Source organism: Amblyomma mixtum, chromosome 1 (genome assembly GCF_055824585.1).
Source record: "Amblyomma mixtum isolate Tamu chromosome 1, ASM5582458v1, whole genome shotgun sequence".
Lineage (NCBI taxonomy): Eukaryota > Metazoa > Arthropoda > Arachnida > Ixodida > Ixodidae > Amblyomma > Amblyomma mixtum.
Genome location: NC_143012.1, coordinates 195,419,759 through 195,438,799, shown reverse-complemented (window position 1 = coordinate 195,438,799; position 19,041 = coordinate 195,419,759). Strand labels below are relative to the sequence as shown.

General features: G+C 46.1%; 1 protein-coding gene across 1 annotated transcript in view; it reads right to left on the bottom strand.

Annotated features, from left to right (window-relative positions):
- LOC149370476 (MAM and LDL-receptor class A domain-containing protein 2-like) overlaps nt 1-18,177 on the bottom strand; it is a 42,905-nt gene extending 24,728 nt beyond the window's left edge. Inside the window, exons 1-3 of the mRNA XM_089583384.1 lie at nt 17,801-18,177; nt 12,602-12,864; nt 9,000-9,090 (exon numbers count right to left, since the gene is read on the bottom strand). Coding sequence (XP_089439510.1) covers nt 9,000-9,090; nt 12,602-12,864; nt 17,801-17,909 — 463 coding nt within the window. The 5' untranslated portion in view covers nt 17,910-18,177. The remainder of the gene's footprint in view (nt 1-8,999; nt 9,091-12,601; nt 12,865-17,800) is intronic.
- Nucleotides 18,178-19,041: the final 864 nt, after the last annotated feature.

The following is a 19,041-nucleotide window of genomic DNA, read 5'->3' as shown; positions in this document are numbered from 1 at the left end:
TTTCAAGTAGCTGACATCCCTTCTCATAGCTTAAGATCAAGGAAGCGTTCTTCCAAAATTTCGGCACGCGTCATAAGCCATTAGGTATGCAGGGTGGATAGTTCCTCTAGCACAATCTCCCTGTAGTCCTTCAACGGATCTGGTATTACCTCATCCTCACCGGTGGCTCTCCCTCCTTTGCATTACTTCTATTGTTTTCTTTACTTCCTCTTTTGTTACTGGCGGCGTAGCCAATTGTTTTGCACTACTGTCTATCCGCTTTACGTCTTTATTAGACTGGATTCTATATACATTTGTGGAGAAATCTTCGGGTATCATACTCAGTTCTGTCCATGTACCGTCTTTGTCAAAAGTAACCAGGCTGCCGCGACGGCTGCGGGAGCAGGCGCGCGGCCGTGCGGCGGTGTTGCGCTCGCTGTCGCTGGCCGAAGCTCGCCCGCTGCGAGGGTGCAGCTGCTGACGTAACTGCACCCTCACCCTCGTTTCTTAGATATGATAAAACTAGGTGCGTAAGATGTGCGCGCTGCGCTTTCGTGTGTTCGGAGCATGGTTGCGCCGACCGAGGGCGCACTGTACAGCAGCGGTGATCGTCTTTCGTTACGGGCAACCGCGCTGAAGTGGATACCTCGCGTTTTTCGCTGTATAATTATGCCTGCTTATAATTATGCCATGTTCTATGAAATGAATGAGAAAAGTATCATTTTTTCTGCTCGTTTTGATGCGTCTTAATTAAAGCAGGGTAACGGTCCTCAAAATTTAAATAGGCTTTTTCTGGGTTGTGTTGCGTACCGCTGCTTGAGTGCACGCACATGGGGAAGCTTTTTAGCCTTTGGCGGTTTTCGAGGCCACTTATCTGTTTTTTTTTATCCGCAAATCGTTTCTATTAGCCCCCTGGTTACTATGCCTATAATTAACTGCAATACTTCGGCTTGGTTTTTTAGGGGTTAACGTCCCAAAGCGACTCAGGCTATGAGGGACGCCGTAGTGAAGGGCTCCGGAAATTTCGACCACCTGGGGTTCTTTAACGTGCACTGACATCGCACTGTACACGGGCCTTCAGAATTTCGCCTCCATCGAATTTCGCCCGCTGCTGCCAGGATCGAACCCGCGTCTTTCGGGTCAGCAGCCGAGCGTCTTAACCACTGAGCGACCGCAGCGGGGTCAGTGCAATGCTTCATTGTAATAATTTCTTGCATTTGATTGTTGCTAAGTTTTTTAAAATTTAATTAAGACACATCAAAACGAGCAGAAAAAATGATACTTTTCTTATCCATTTCAGAGAACATGGCATAATTATAAGCAGGCATAATTCTACAGCGAAAAACGCGAGGTATCCACTTCAGCGCAGTTGCCCGTAACGAAAGACGATCACCGCTGCTGTACAGTGCGCCCTCGGTCGGCGCAACCATGCTCCGAACACGCGAAAGCGCAGCGCGCACATCTTACGCACCTAGTTTTATCATATCTAAGAAACGAGGGTGAGGGTGCAGAGTTACGTCAGCAGCTGCACCCTCGCAGCGGGCGAGCTCCGGCCAGCGACAGCGAGCGCAACGCCGCCGCACGGCCGCGCGCCTGCTCCCGCAGCCGTCGCGGCAGCCTGGTTACTTTTGACAAAGACGGTACGTTAGCTCGCGCTTATTGAGTAGTTTTGATTGCTCTGCCAGTTCAGTTCTCCTTGCGGATTTAGAGGTGTTCAGGCTTTGGCGTTTGTTTATTATAGTAGTAGTAGTAGAAGACCTTTATTCGACCATAATTTACAGGCCGCGAATGTCGACCACCTGTGCGGCCAGAAGTCGCTGTTCTTCCTCCCCTTCAGCACCAAACCAGTCGAGCCAGGTGGGGGTGGATGAAGAACGTAGGGGGTAGGAACCCGACCGCTGAGCAGCCGGGCAATAGAAGAGGCTATGAGAAGGTCCGCATAGATACAGGGACAATTGGGACAGGAAGGGTCCAATCGATAGCGATAGAGAAAGAAGCGGGACGGGGGGATGACTGCATTCATTTGGGTGTGCCGAAGAACGGGAGCCTTCGGCACCGTGAGTTTGCCCTGAGAGAGCTTACAAGTGTCCTGCGTAACCATTTTCATCCTACAACCTACTTCTAATGGGGACTGGATTACAACTGCTTTGAGAGTATATTCAATTTGCTTGGACTTTCAGGCCGTCTCGTGTTAAAGCCGAATATCTATTCAGCGACGAGATGATGAATACCTCTTCTTTCCTAATTTCCGCTAGCTCGTTGATGGTTTTCTTCATCACTACTTTCTTCCGTTCTCTCTTCAAACCTAGGGTAATTGGAGACCTTATATTACTATGGTCGCTACATCGTATCCTTTAGTGCATACGCACTTACCTGATGGGCACCAGCCACAACCGAAATTGTTCGTTTTCTGTTCGTAGCTCACCTAGTGCGAGCGCTCTGTCACGAGGCACTGCAAACTCATCATCGCCTTCACATAGCCATGCCTTCCTATTGATTTCAATGTAGCACAAGGCAGATCACCGCAAGCTACACAGGGACAGGAAAGTAGACGAGACACACACAGCGCTGCACTTTCTTGTCCCTGTGTAGCTTGCGCTGTTCTGCCTCGTGATGAACCAACGAGCCCGCGATGTGTTATTTAATGTAGCAAACATTCTCTACACTTTTTCGAGCACCTTCATATACTGCACGGTGCTAGGATGAGCGCACTCTATGAAATCCACTTCATTCCACGACCACTTGCTTTCTCCAGTGCGCAGAAGAAGGCATTCGTGATAAGGAAATTATTCTTTTCTGGAAACTATACTATAAAGTAAAGCCTAAGCCATAGACACGGACTACTTGGTCTCCAGGGTGATTCTTGATGGTATTGAAGTAGCCAAGTCGTACGCCAAAAAAAAGACGAAACAGGAAGGAAACACAGAACAGGAAAGAGGCGCAAGGCCTTCGCCCTGCAGTGGGCGCAGTAAGGCTGACGCTGACGATGAAGATGTGAGCTACCCGTCTCACATGGAAGTGTGAGGTATTCTACGGCGGTTTTTATGCGAAGTTGCGAAGTTATAACGAAGAGACTTGTGTTAGATATCAGCCCTGTTATTTCTTATCAACTGCGGTGTTGCCCGTAGGAAGAGACACACATTTTGTGCAAATGCCTATTGATATACATACTTCCCACAAAAACTAAGATGCTGGTATACAATTCAATATTCAACTCGCATTTAAACTATTGTCAGTTGGTGTGGGGCATTACAACATTCACTAACCTTGAACGTATTCATTTAATGCAAAAAAGATATCTCCGAAATGCATATAATTTACAGTTCCGACATCAAAGTGCAGCTTTCTTTTGTCATTCCAGGGTTATTAAAGCACACAATCTTTATAAATATCGCCTCAGTGTTACTTTTAAAACAGAAATCAAGAAGAATGTAACAAATCTTAAAAATTTAGCAGAACTAAGGAAAAAGGAATCAGTCTATCCAACAAGACGTGGCGAAGAATGGACAGTGCCAACACCTCGACTAAATCTTGGTAGGGAATGCCTTCAGTACACACTTCCATCTCTTCTAAATAGGTATATCCACATTAACCTCGATTTGTTTTCTTTTTCACGTCGTGAACTACATAATTTGTTTTTGAATAACATGGTTTAAGTTTCATTATGTATACATATTGCTGTTTCGTGTATTCTCCGGCGCTTCCTTGATGTGCTTGTTTTTTTGAAATTGTATAAACTCTTGTGTTGCCTCCCTGTCAATAATTAGGATTGTAGACTCGTCAAGCTGCCCAAGGGCAGCTTTTTCTACGATTCCTCTATCTGTAGTGCTAGATGGGAAATAAACTTTGATTTGATTGGATTTGATTTCAGCAGCTTTCAACGCCCTGTTGTCACTCACTACCTTGAGAAATGAATTTCACTTTCAGAAGATATCATTAGCACCAGCCAGATTATAGCTGCTGAAGCAAACAGATCCCTCCAAATGGTCACCAAGAGTTCCTTTCTGAGCATTCTGGCGCCACCCCATCGTCTATTATTCATATTACTCTTTCGATAAGCTGTCCTTTCTTTAAATCAGTATTTTTATCGTGATAAAATAGGTGCTAGATGTTCCGGTTTCAATTTACTATAAAATTTTATTATCTGCTCACACTGTCGATAGACAGCACGCCCGTAGCGCCAACTGACAGCACAAAACTGATACGTTAAACCCCCACAAACCGGAAACCGTAAAAGATTTCAGCCAATGAATATCTATACGCTACACTTAATGGATTCACGGAGTTCGCCAATTGCACTGCCAATTGCACTGAAGCCGTTCTTATGCTTTTCGACCATGGTGGTCGCCTTTCGATGCAGGCGAAATGCTAGAGTTTCGTGTGTTGTGCGATATTGCCACGTATCATTGGCAATCATTGGAACGTATCACGTATCGTTCGTTCGCACAAGGCCGCAGAAAAGGGGTGTTATCATTTTTTTTCCCCCTTCAATTTCGGCTGGTCGCTTGCCGGGCCGGGGTCGTGGAGCGTCCTAAGAGAACTCTCGGATGCCCAGTCTTCTGTATGGGCAGTGCCGGAGGACGTGACCGGCTTCGCCACAGTGGAAGCATAGTGGGCGGCGCTGGTCGGGAGTTCTCCACTCGTCGCATTTCCTCGGCTGCGCGCGTCGCTCGTAGGACGGGCGGGTTGGAGCGAGTGGGCGGCGGTCCAACGCAGCTGGCTGAGGGCGATACGGGCTTGGGTCCCGTCGTCGAGGGGCAGGACGGCGCACAGCTGCGGCGTAAGTCATGGCTGGGGGCTGCAGAGGCTGCGTGGGTATCGGCGTCACACCCAAGGCCTGTTGAACCTCGTCCTGGATGACGTCAGTGAGCGATTAAAGTTGCGGCTGCGTTCCCGTTGGCAGCAATCGTCGGAGCTCCTCTCGCACAACTTGACGTATAACCTCCCGCAGGTCATCGTTGTTAGCGGTGTCCAGGCAGCTTGCTGAGAAAACGCGCTGCTGGCGGTCATACTGGCGTGCTCGGGCATCAAGAGTTTTTTCCATCGTGGATGCCTCTTCTACAAATTCCGCGACAGTTTTCGGTGGGTTGCGGACGAGGCCGGCAAAGAGTTGCTCTTTAACTCCTCGCATGAGCAACTTTAAACTTTACTTTTTTTTCTTCCTTCATGTTTGCGTCGGCACGCCGGAAGAGACGCTTCATTTCCTCAGTGTACACAGCAATGGTCTCGTTTGGGTGTTGTATGCGAGACTGTAGCAGCTGCTGGGCTCTCTCCTTTCGCACGACGTTCGTGAAGGTCTTTAGAAGCTGATCCTTGAAGGTTTCCCAGTTCGTGAGGTTAGCTTCCTCATTCTCAAACCAGACTTTTGCTGGTCCCTCCAAGGCGAAGAAGACGTACCTAAGTTTCGTAGCATCATCCCAGTTGTTGAAGGCAGCCACACGGTCGAACTGTTCCAGCCATTCTTCGGGGTCGGCGCCAGGTTAAGCGTCGAAGGTTGGTGGCACCCGGGGCTGGTGAAGAATGATTGGAGCCGTCGGCTGGGGCAAGCTCATGGTGGACGTTCCTGCTGGCTTTCACTTCCGGGTAGGGTCAGGCAGAATCCCGAACTCAGGTGCGTCTCCTAGCAGACGTCGGCTTGCGCGGTGGACTGGACTCAGGTCCTGCGGTGAATGACTCAGAGGGCTGGCGTCACGACTTGTAGGGGGTGTTCGGAACATGGAAGGCTCCCCGGCATCTCCACCAGATGTCACGTTGTAGTGACGGCAGTCCAGCGGTCAGGAAGACACCAGAAAGACTTGTAAACGAAGCTCTTTATTTGGGCTGACTTGCGCCCGCAAAAGAACTGGATCACTCGGTGGCGGCGTAAGCAACAAGCGTGCTCGTCAATCGTCGAACTATGAATGCCCACTGCTCGCGGCATCGTTCAATTTAAAGCCGGCAAGGAAACTTCGAGATAACAGGCCGAGATCATCTAGAGTAATCTGGAAACACGTAGATGCAGCTGTTCATGGCTGTGAACAATCGAGATTAGACCGGTCGCTTCTCGCGTCACGAACAAAAATGATAGCACCCCTCTTCTGCGGCCTTGTGCGAACGAACGGACGCTACAATGATACGTGGCATTATCAGTGCACGTTAAAGAACACCAGGTGGTCGAAATTGTCCGGAGCCCTCCACTACGGCGTCCCTCATAGCCTTAGTCGCTTTGAGACGTTAAACCCCGCAATGCAACCAGCCATTCTTATTGTCGTGGTGATTATTTTTTCATAGCCGCAATCTGCGTGATTATTAGCCTCGACTGAATTGCATTAATTCTCTGTATAACCCCTACCTCGCATATCAAAATATTTCACTTTCCGAGCACTGCAGAACGCTGTCAGATTTGTTCATAAGATCATAGAAACATTACTGTCCCTTGGTTAGGTTCCTTAACATGTGCTAAAATTTATCCTGCAAGATTACTTCACACGGCTAAGTCATGCGCAATTCGCAGGTTGCTATAGCTGCATTAACCACAGGTATTGAAGCCCAGTTTTGTGTGCGCGTCAGTGACATTATGGGATGTGCCTGACATCACCTAGGACATATATGCCCTAAAATTTTCTAGTGGAGAGCGAGCGCCGCCATGCCTTTTGCGCGCATAATTACCGCCATATTGACATGAATTTTGCGGAAGCTACAGTTACAGATTGCCTACATATTGCTGCCGCTATAAAATGAAATAACTGTTTTTAACTTTTGAACGTTCAATTAATCAAGTAAAGAACTCGGCATAACTAACACAAACAAAATGGTGCGTAAGATTGCTCTCTGTTTGTTTACCGAAGAAGGAAATTGCCTTTCCAGATATCACCAGTACTCTTGACATCCTTTGTTGTTTTTGTTCTTTGATCTCTATAGTTATACCGAGACCACGTGCAGTAATTTTACTTGCAAGTTGAGTGTGATGCCTGGAGTTAATATACTATCTCGTGCTTTACAGCATTTTCTTTGGTTTATTTAATGAGCAACTAGCCCAGCAATCTTCCTTGTTCAAGTTTATTATTATCACCGGCCAACTTCGTCCACAGCAGGACATCTGTTAGGGTAGACTGTAACAGAAATAACGAAAATAGTGCCCGGCTCGGATTGCCTGCGGCACAAAGGGCGTCCGCTCCTGCACCACGACCTCTCGTATATTCCTCCAAATAATCCTGTACTGTGCCACCTATCTTCACCTTATCCCTGCAAACCTACTAACCTCACCGCCAACCTGACCCTCTGAAGCTTTCTACTACGTTTCCTTCTTTTGTAATCTCTCCGTCATCTTAGGCACCTATCGAATATCTCGCGTTCACGTCACGTGCCTTTCCCACGCCCATTTTTTACCTCGATGTGAATACATCACGTTTGTTTCCTGGTCCAGACTGCTCTCTTCCTATCTCTTTCGTTCCAGCTGTCATTTAACCTATCAATAGAACCACGCAGTATCGCTGCTGCATTGTCTCCTTTATTCCTTTCTCCCATGCAGGCCACTGCAGAGCCTGGTGGCCTCGAATGCTCATTCACGCAGCCACCACTGGCTGTTTGCCACTGCAGAGCTCCGCTTCACTGCCGGACAGTAGAAAAGCATGTACTTACAGCAACGAAAAGAAATTGGGTACATGCTTTCAGCGGTCATCAGAAATATGCCGCACACAGTTCCGAAATCCTCAGCTTCTGGTCGCACCGGATCCACCAAGACTTTCTTGAAGCAGCAGTTTTGGCCTCAGCAACGTGGCTCTTGTCTTTGAACAACCTTGTCTAATTATTTGAATGCGAAGGTGTAAAGGGTGTCATTCAGCGGGAAAACCGGCGTAGTGCCTCAATGTTGTGTTGAGGAACTCCGGATTCAACGAAAAGGTGTCTACGTCACACGTGGAGCGACAGAATTTAAAATTGATTTAAGCTTTAGGAAATTGGTGATTAGAAGTGTCCCGACATGGATTAACTGTCAGCAGGTTATGTAAATACATTAGGTGAGTGAATTGTGTTGAAAAAAAAATTCGGGTGGTTAGCCAGGAATCAAACCACAGACCCTTGTGTTGCCGCCCACATACGTCCGTAGCACTTGGTTAAAGGGATGTTTCATACATATATCGTTTCGCCTTTCACGTACTCATTGGTATTGCAAAGGTTTGATTTGGTTTATTGGTGTTTAACGTCCCAAAGCAATTCAGGCTATGAGGGACGCCGTAGGGAAGGGCTCCGGAAATTTCGACCACCTGGGATTCTTTAACGTGCACTGACATCGCACAGTACACCGGCCTCTAGAATTTCGCCTCCACTGAAATTCGGTCGCCGCGGCCGGGATCGAACCCGCGTCTTTCGGGGGTCAGCAGCCGAGCGCTGTAACCACTGAGCCACCGCGGCGGGGGGTATTGCGAAGGAGAAAACTGTATTCAAGTCGGCGTGGGAAAAAGAAGCCGCTCAAGGGAGCCAATAATGCTACAGCGTCAAGCCCTTAAAGGCGCAAGTTAAGCATCCCCTAAATTTTTCTTCCTCTTGTTGCGTACGCCCTTGGACTTCGCTGACGACAGTTCACAATTTCCTAAGCAGGAAGCATGCCATGAACGTTGGTGACTGGCAGCGGAGCAGAGGAAGAGAGGTTGAATAAAATGATGGCATAAGTCCGTCTGCTCGTTCCGTTACTACCAAGGGCAAAACATTTGATACATAAAAACTACAAACGGCCACTTAGTTTTCGCCGATAAAACGTCGTCGTTGTTGTCATTACTTTTGAAAGGCCGAAAAATTTCTTACAGTGGAAAAGCGTCTAATGAAGCAGGTAGTATAGAGCCAGTGTCGGCGTAATGCGTATTACTATTATTGATAATAGCAATGCACAGTGAATTATGTCGAAAATTAGGCAGTCTTAAAGGAAGAACAAATGACATTTAGATTAAATATTAATTGTCAAGGGCACCTCATAACACTGCCAAAATTATTACCAAAGACTTAATTCTACTGACGCTAACTGGGGTGATAATGCCAGCACTCACCAACAGGACACACCCCAGGCTGTACTGTCAGGTCATCGAACGCCACAATTCCATCCTCAGGCTGTTCTGGGAGGGTTTGGTGGATCTCAATCTGCGTATTAGAAATTATAGGTGAAATTGGCGATGTTAACTCTAACTAGAAGAAATTTCCCAGAGTAATAGCGAAAAGCCAAACCGGATGAACTGCCTATTTGTATTGATAAGAGTAGCAGGTTTCGCAGCGTGTCTTTGGGGGCGCAGAAGGAAGCTCGCCTCCAGACGCCTTCGTTAAGACGCTTCCTCTCGCGTTTCTCTTGTTCATCCCGGTAAGGCGTGACACTATCATCTTAGAATACCAGGCCATAAGTCGATCTTGTGGAGACGATCTTGTGTGAAGTTTTTTCCTCATACTTCTTCACATTGGAATAGGCTTCCCAAGAGCATAGAAAAATGTAAACCGGGTAAACATTTTCAGTCTTTCCTGGCGTCCAACTTGAGCTTTCCACCCTATTAAGCTTGTTTCTAGAACTGTCATTTCAGTGATGGGGTTCTTTTTTATTTTTAAACAAATGAGCTTTACTGTTTACTTTCAGTAAGGTTGACATGATCATTTTAGGTATATGTTTACTGTTACTGTCCCCCCTGCTATAATGCTCCTGGGCGCAGCATGTACTTGTATATAATAACGAACACCGCTTACACCAGGCATGCACCGACCAGACACATTTTTCTCTTTCTTGGAGTACACAAGTAGATACTCCAGGACTCCCGATTGCCCAGACACTCCAGAGTGCAGAAGTACGAGGTCTGTTAGAAAAGTATCCGACCTTTGGTCGAAAAAAAAAAACTGGCACAACTGGAGCGTTGGAAACCTAATAATCTTCAAAGTGGTCTCCTTGGGACTCCACACACTTCTCGCAGCGGTGCTGCCATTGTTGGAAGTATTCCGAAAAGGCCCCTTTCGTAATGTGGTTTAGCTCAGGTGTCGTTGCAGCCATAATATCCTCTCTTGTCTGAAATCACGCTCCTTTCAATGGCCTCTTGATTTTGGGAAACAGCCAGAAGTCGCAGGGGGCCATATCAGGAGAGTAAGGAGTCTGCTGAACTACAGGTGTCTGGTTTTTCTTCAAAAAAGTCTGAATCAAGTGCGAGGAATGTGCAGAACCATTGTCGTGATGGATGCGCCAATTTCCTGTTGACCTCAGCTCCGGTCTCTTGCGCCGCACAGCATCACGTAGGCGATGGAGGACATCCCTGTAGCACTCTTTGGTCATTGTTTGACCCTCTGGGGTGCGTGCTCGTGGTGTGCCACACAGCGGGAGTCAAACAAAGCAGTCAGCATCACTTTGACGTTGCTGCGCATTTGGCAGGCCATCTTTGGTCTTGGGGACGTGGAATGCTTCCACTGTGACGACTGGGATTTGGTTTCCGGGTCGTAACCGGACACCCAAGACTCGTCACCAGTGATTATGGTGTTGATGAAGTCGGGGTCACTGTTTGCGGAATCCAGCATGTCATGTGAGACTTCAACACGAAGCTGCTTTTCCTCCATCGTCAGCAGCTTCGGCACGAATTTCGCCGCAACTCTCTCCATGGCCAGATCTTCGGTGATAATGGAATGTGCAGAAAAATTGCTGGTGTCCTCCTCTTCCGCAATTTCTCGGATAGTCACACGAGGGTCCCGCATCACCACAGCGTTCACTTCCGTAATGACCTAGTCATTTCGGCATGTTGATGGCCGACCGGAGCATGGCTCGCTCTCCACCGATGTGCGGCCGTCTTTAAACCAGTTGTACCACTGCTTAATCTGTGTGCTGCTCATAGCATCGTCCCCGAAAGCCGTCTGAATATTCCGAATGGTTTCCGCTTGGTTGTCGCCCAGTTTATGGCAAAATTTGATGCAGTAGCGCTGCTCCTGTCGCTCCGCGATTTTCCTTGCAATAAAAAACCGACGAGAGCACTGCGCATTGCCTCACTCAAACGCTGCGTCCCAGCGACTGTCGGCAGGCGGGAAAAAATTCGTGCATGCGCACGAAGGCTCAAGGTCGGCTTATGCAAGCGCGCTTGTTTCATACCCATCAGGTGTTCGCAAAAAAAAAAAAAATAAAGTCGGATACTTTTCTAACAGACCTCGTACTTCGCTTCAGACACTACTGCACGGTATTCAGCGATACAAAAAAATTAGCCTTCAAAGTGGCTGGCGTCCAATACAGTGCACAGTTGAGGTGTAGTTGGTACAAGTAGTGATAAAATCTTGGTAGAAGCTTTTAAGAAAGACCATGTGCGCATTGGGGCAATTTGGGCTTCAACATCTATAACGGATATTGTTCCAAACAGGAACTCTTCCCCCGTCGACCGCAGGGTCTCAAAAAAGCCACTCGTCGAGGTTTGCTGAAATTAAGGAGAAAATCGGATTAAGGAGAGACCGATAACAAGTCTTCGCTGTGCCCAAGCCTAGTGGTTCGGAAATGCAAAATAGTTACACCGTGAGGGAGATTTAGAAACGTTTTCTTTAACGCTGCGCTTCGCGTAAACATTTTACGAAGTTACGGCACTTTCGCTACTGTCAACTTCCTGTCAACCATTCCGCTTCGCGTAATGTTAAGCCAGGTCTTATGGTGAATTCCGATCACAAATCCGGTGCAGTTCGCACGCTCTGATGGGGCGCTTCTGGCGGAGAAATTAGCCTGCTTTATTTAGGCCCTACCAGGCCGTAATCTGCCACGGAGCTGGAGGAAACGTGCCTACGTCACACAGGCTTCCGGTCGAATCCCCCGATTTTGGTGGCGCTCCGCTGAGCGACCACGGTTCGGCGTCGGCACTCTGCCTACAATTGGAAACCACGATTCCAAGTACAGATATGTCATTCAATTACAGCTGCTACGAAAATAACAGAAAATGTGCTCGTAAAGTGCTCCAAATGTCGATTCGAAGACCCCATTCCAACTGGTCGGAGTGCCGTCGGTGGTCCTTCGTGAAATGTTACAATAATCGGTATTGTTTGCCAATTTGCCTGCTCTGTTTTGCACTTTGGCGATTCATTTCATTGATCGTAGCTGTTGTTTCCTTGCTGCTCTCCTGCAAGTCATTTCATACTGTCGCTTTGTGAGCTGCAAAACCTCGCCATCTTCGCACAGCTGTATGAAATTTTCTCTGGATAGGCGAGAACACTGAACGGTTAGCGGCTAATGAAGCGCCTTAATGCAGCTCATCTGTGTATTTCAAGATGAACAACTATTTACACAGAACATTGCAAATAAATATGCAATTAACGGCGGTATAAAGTGAATCAGATTATAACAACTGTGTCCTTCATAGTCTGGTGGTCTCTCCAACATATACGGAATGCTGGCCACGAAGTTGTGGCAACTCCAAACAGTACGTTTAAATGGCCGTGAGACCCAGTAAACAACATTCATGCATAGCACACACAGATTTGAAACTTTAAATAAGCCTTCTGAAATAGCAGTTGTAAATTATTTTAAAGCGGCCCGTGAAAGGCAGCCTCTGCTTATTAGTGAAATATCGCTCATTTCATATTTTATTATGCTGCTGAGAATTCGCTGAACTTAAATATCATGAAACCTGCTGATTAATATAAAACCGTTTTCACGTTCACTCACCTTGAAAGCTGAATGGCTAGACTCTGATATACGTGCACGCCGCCATTCTCCAGCCGCAGTGTGCCATGATAGTTCTTCCTTGAATCTGCGTTTACGGACACTTCCTTGCATCAAATAAAAATTTGGCTTATAAGCATACGGGCCTGGCGCGTGGTACCATGCAGTGAAACAAAATGGTCCTTTTGCCTCCCTAGTGAGCACGGCGATCTTTGCCTCGTTTTTGACTTCGATGTCGGCCACAGCGTAGGCGCATGACCCTTCCTCTGTGAATACAAAAGAAAAGGTAAAGCAGTTTCACGGTTTCGGTATGCATTGGTGAACGTGTGGGAGCTTCAAAATACAGTAGTAATCAAAAATGTACGATATTTTCAATTTTTTTCGCGTAAATGCAGAATATCTCGGATTTAAACGCCTATTTGCTATTTCTGTATATATAATTTGATGCTACATCGCCCTCTACCGCTTGGAGGTTTTACAAGCGTAATTATTTCGCTTCAGTTGGTTTTCGATTTGTTTCCTTTCATAGCCGCATTTAACTGCGCTAATTTTCTGTCTTTTCTAAGTTCTGATTAACTTGCTGTCACATTTACGTGACGTACTCTGCGGTTGCATCTATTACTCCGTATTTTTATAAGCAATTGGCGTAGTTTGAGGTTAGCATAATGCCTTGAGGACTCCTGAATGAGCGGTTGCATGCGGCCACAACTTATGGAATGGAACACTGTACATCAGAGGTTTCACTGTACATAAGAGCAACGCCTTCCACGTTTTCACAAGTTTTCAAGAAATAGAGGTCAAGAGGACGTTTGGTTTCTCGATCTTCGCAGGAGACACTCCAGGATGACCAACCAAGTTGCTGAGAAAGACATTGTTGGCGCGAGTCTAAAAAACTACAGACATTCCAGAAGACTCTATTTTCAGGATCTACAGTAACTCCACGGAACCTCACACGTCATATAAAATGTGCCCAACAAAAAGCGGTTAGCCCGCACGGCTACTGAACCGCGCCGCAGCGGCCGCCTTCCGATCGAGGCCAAACGCAAAGGCACCTAGGTGCTGTGCGAAGTCAGTGCACGTTAAAGATCTCCACGTAGTTGAAATTATTCTGAAGCCCTCTACTACGGCGGCTCTTTCTCTCTTTCCTCTTTTGCTTCTACCTTCCTCCCTACCCTAACGGCCCAATTCGGGTTTCCGCCGAGATACGTGAGGCAATTACTGCGCCATTTATTTTCCTAAAAAAAAAATTGTTCTTAAAACCTACAGGAGCCCGCCTCAAACCCTGCGTATCTGTGAAAATAATTGAGTTTCTAGGGTGATGTAAGTAAAGGAACTGAACAGCGGATTTGAGTCGCCCTCTTCTTTTTCTTACAGGACACCCGGTGTGGATAGGTCACGAATGGAAATGAGTGATTTTATTCGATGAATCAAAGTTCTTATCGTGCGAGATTGATGGGATTCTCTTGTTTACGCCGTTTCAAGTGCAATTAAATATGGACGTCTTTTTCAGCTTACCACGTTAAGCCAAGGAGGTCGGAAGGTTATGTCACAGGGCTGATTCTCCGCGCGTAGAGTTTGTCGCCTTGAGGTAGTGTTCGAGGTTCCATGACCGAAAAAGTGGATCGGGGAACTCTCGAAAAGGGTAGTATTCCATATTCACACAAAAGTTTGGATTTAAATATGTATTTGAAAAGAAATACGACGTGATTCTTTTTTCTACGAATATGAAAGATTGAATCCACAAAAGACGGTGGACCTTCTGGAGGGATGAATCCATCCTACCATGAATATTTCAAATGAATATATTGCGATAAATGTCGTGAGGCGTTTGAGTGACGAAATAGCTAGCAGCGCTTAGCTTGAATTCTAGAAGCTGCTTCAAGAGTGGGGAGCGTGGGCTAACCGTTAACTCACAACTGCTCGGACTCTACCGGGACCAAGCAGCGATCGCCGCAAAAGGCTTGCGTGTGAAGTATTGATGCAATCAATAGGTTATTGTGAAAAGGTATTCCTTCTGCTTCCTTTTAAATAAAAAAACATAACCGCCGACACCTTCACGCACGCCGGAAGAAGTAGTTCAATATATTTTGTATTGGAACAAATTGTCCGTTAATATGATGATAAACATTTGTTGCTACTGTTTAAAAAGTCTCATATTGTCGTCCCATCAACCTCATGCGCCAATTTTAGTGTACACTAAAAAAGTTAAATTCGAAAACTGAGATATTATATATTTTTCTTCACTACTGTCTACTGCAAGACATTGATCAATTGCAGGAGGGTCTAAGATTTCTTGGACAAAGCCGCCGTTCTTGATGAACATGAACGTAAGAGATGATGATAAGTTGTCACAGGTGTTGAATTTGGGGTACATTGGTCGAGCTCGCTTTCTCAACAGAGAAAAAGAAGCCGTGCTGCTGGCTAAGTTACAGCGAAAAAACATGGCGATCAAAGTGCTTCGAGTAGGTCACGTGAACTGTAGCGTCGCCATAGTAACGACGGTAAGCAGAGCAGCAGGAGCGGCGGAAGGGACAGAATAGCTCATCTGGAATATTTGTTTGAGCACAGTGTAGGCGCTATATCAGTGGCTGAGAAATTTTTCTTAGAAAGAACGGACTGCCAATGACTTCCATTGAAAAACGTAATAGCCACGACGGAAAAAGGTTGCATGGTCCGTTGAAGCATGACATTGCTTGCCAACAGCCTATCTGGCTCCGGCGTTGACTTGTGAACTCTTACATCAGTGGGCTCTCTGAGGCCCAAGTTATTCTTGAGAGAGCTCTGATGCGGAGGGAGGAGCCAGAAAGGAAGGTGCCTTTTGCGCGAAGATAGGAGGAGGGAGCGGAGTGGACACGCGCAAAGAAAATCGTACAGTAGGCAGTTGTTAGTGGACGGCAGTATTGAAAAAAAAAATGTAGCAAACACTACGCAGTGTCACAAACGTGATGAAGACAAGAGAGAATAGACCACATGCAAAAAATCGTAACAAACGTGATGTGGGTGCCGAAGTTTTGGTCAGGGAGACTATAGATGGACAGCATATCCCAACTTGTGAAGTGACATTGTTCTATGGGGCCATTTGTTTCAGTATTATAGACGGATGCTGCTTCATGGGCTGTCTTTAAACGACTGGCTAAGGTTTTGGACAAACAGGCGGACATGTTTGAAGCAGAATAATGCAAGCAGCGATAACCGTCTTCCTTTTCAGGCAAAGCCAGAGGAAAAGCAAGCTGACAAAATCTAGGCGCAAAATAAGGACAGGGCGAAGGAGCAGACGGATGTCAGCAGGCGCCACTGACAGTTGACTACAAAACTACTGCAGTTGGGAGTAGCCCCTGTGAACGTGCTTGCCTGTATTGGCTCTCCTGGGTATGTTGTGCCTTAAGTTTTTTTAAACACGCCAAATGAACTCGCGCAGCAGTTTGCTTCAATAAAAAAGAATCTGTTTAGACATATCCGCATGAGTGGTAGGCGGCGCTAAACATACAGCGATTGCCTGCCGGTAACAAAGCAAGGAGTTAACAAAGCACCAAAAATGCGGCGAGTCGAACATAGAGCGAATGCTATCGGGACACTGTCGGCAAAAGCTCTTCACAGCAAACTCGTGCACTCGTTTCACACTCGCTCTAAAGAAACCCAATAATGGCGCACATAAATGAAGGACAGATACAACTATGAAGCCTAACAAGGCCTCAATTATACCGCTACTGCTCCAGGGATGTACAGACGGAGCCAAAGATATGTGACCTCCACTCTAAGTTCCCAAATATGACGCGCGGCATGCGGGTGCCATCTGACGGTATACTCAAGGTGTCCAGATCGATGCAGTGTCGGAGTCGGTGCAGTGTGCCGGTCAAGACACCACAACTGCACCAGTCTCAACTCCAACAGCACGTCGGCAGTTGGCACCCGCATGCAGCGCGTCGCGGTTGAGAATTTAAAGGGAAGCCAGACTTTTAACCTCTAATTTACGAGCGAAGCAGCAGCATTCAAGCATCGACTAGAATTGTAAAGCACAACGACCACCAGCTAGTTCTGTTATTCCGCATCACAAGGGGAGGAGTTGTCGCCATTTTTTTCTTTGCTTCAAGGCCTTGCTCTCGTCATAATATAAGTGCACGTTCTTTTTGCGAGGCCGGAACTAGTGTATTGCTTGTGCTGTGTAAGACACATTTTTGCGGCTCTAGGAATACACGCTTGTCTCGTTGCTCTTGTGCGTATGGTGCGTCCATAGTCGGGCGTCTCCATCTAACAACCACAAGGTGAAGCCTTTTTTTTTGCTGTACTAGAGTGTGTACGCGTTGAGTATGCTTCAGGATGTTGGTACGGAGGGCACTGTTTTGGTAATGAATACAAATGTGCATTAGTGCACGTCATCATTAAGACGGCACATAATATGAAGTTCATAATATGACGGCACATAATATGAAAGTATGAAGTTCCGAGGTACTTCGCTCTGGTTAATGAATTCTGGTTTGATCCACATTACGCCTCCCGTTAGATGTGGGCTATGGTGAAATCGCACTGAAACAGTGCTTTATCGGAAAGATCTTAGACTTGTATACTAATTATAACACCGGTTACTAATTATAGCAGCGTCAAAAAAAAAGAGCGAGATAAAGAGCACCATAAAATTACCTGAACTGGATATGGTTGCTTTGTCTAGTAATTAAAGCAACACCATAGGAGGAGCTATGCTTTCTAACGAACATTTCATATATACATCCTCTTTCTTGAAGAATTTGCGATAAGACCAATATTTCCAGAAGATCCAATAATTTACGAAGATTGTGGTTGAACTAGTTATTTGCTGCCACAATTTTAATGAGAGTTATAACACTGCATGCCAAACTCAGTTGCCGGTTTATGGAGTTGGGTTCGCCTAGGATGGAAACGAACTAGTGAATAATGCTCTTATAATTCGGGTTACACAATGAAAAATTTCAGTTCAAGTAGACCGCTAAAGGCTGGGCTCTAATTGATGTCCGGCACAACAAAATAAAGGAAAGCCTTACGAGGACTAACTAACACTTGATTTACTATGAGACGTTCAATGAAGATACTATACCACTATAAATAGCGCTGCATGTCACAAACGCTTGTGAAGGTGTTATCCGTACCAAAATAACATAAACCACGAGTTCTTTATAAGAGAGATGTACGTACAGGCCTCAAAATAAACGCGGGTTTTGTGCAGCTCACCTGTTTCCGTTGTTCGATCCCAGGAGGGGCCGTAGTCCATGTCAGCCACCTTGTACACTTTGAAGCAACCTTGCGTTGTGCAGTCAGAGGTATTCCATTCGCTGCACATTCCCTTCTCAAAAGTGCATGTGTCTATAATAATAAAAAATGAAATTTCACAGACTTCGGTTTTCCCCAAATTAAGCGAGCAAGCAATACGAAAGGCGAAGAAAGCTTCTCATGCGATGTTTCTCGCGAGGAAGTGTCCTCACTTTTCATTACTGGTTACATTATGACAAACAGCCGATAATCGAGAGCGCAACACTTTCTTCTAAAGGCTGCCTGCTTGTGACCCCACTCGAGAAAACACAAACTAGGAAAGTACACCACCGAGACTTAATGGCTTTAACCTTTCGCTGCTCACACCAAAGGCGCGGGCTCGATCTCTATCGCACTGCTATACAGATGGGAAGTGCAAAAAACGGCTGTGTGTTGTGCAATTTAAGTGCTGTTTGAAAAAAAACCACTCAGTAAAAATTAATCTGCAGCTTTCCACTATGGCATTCCTCGCAGCCTATGCGTCTCTTCTAGAAGTCGTGCTTGTCAATACACTAATTAACCCCCACAAAAGTGGCAAAGTACTCTCTGTTTGAGATTTTGTATTAGTGGAAAGGAATGTTCAGGTAGTTCGTACATGATTCTTCGCAAAACAGCATCGTAGCGACGAAGCACGCAGCATGTCAGAAGAACTGGGACAGCGTCTCTACCGTCTGCCTACTCCGTGCTTTGTTGCTGGGCTGGCTATTTGTCGAGGTAGATATTTCTGTCTACCATGACCGTTTAAAATTTGCTTTTATACCCTAAACGATATCGCAATCGATGATAGGGTGACTGCCTTTATCAAAATTGGAAAAAACAGCGAGGTAAATTCATCTTTAACATAAATTTCTACTAGCTCTATTAAACTCCGGAAAGTTTATTACCGGCTAATATCGAAGCAGTTCCGTGAAATGAGAGGAGAGCCGCGTATTAAGGAAGAAATTTACGGGCACAAAAAGCTGCTGAGAAATGGAAAAAGAACATTCAAAAGAGCACATGTTGATTCAAAATTTGGCATCTTAGTAGGGCAATATCGGGCGAAATTGTTTATGGGATGCAGGTGTGAGGAAAAATTATTTTTGAAACAGTCAGGAAAACAAATCACCTCAAATATCTGAAGTTGTGTGATAACGAGCATGCTCCATAAGCTGGTAACTTTACCA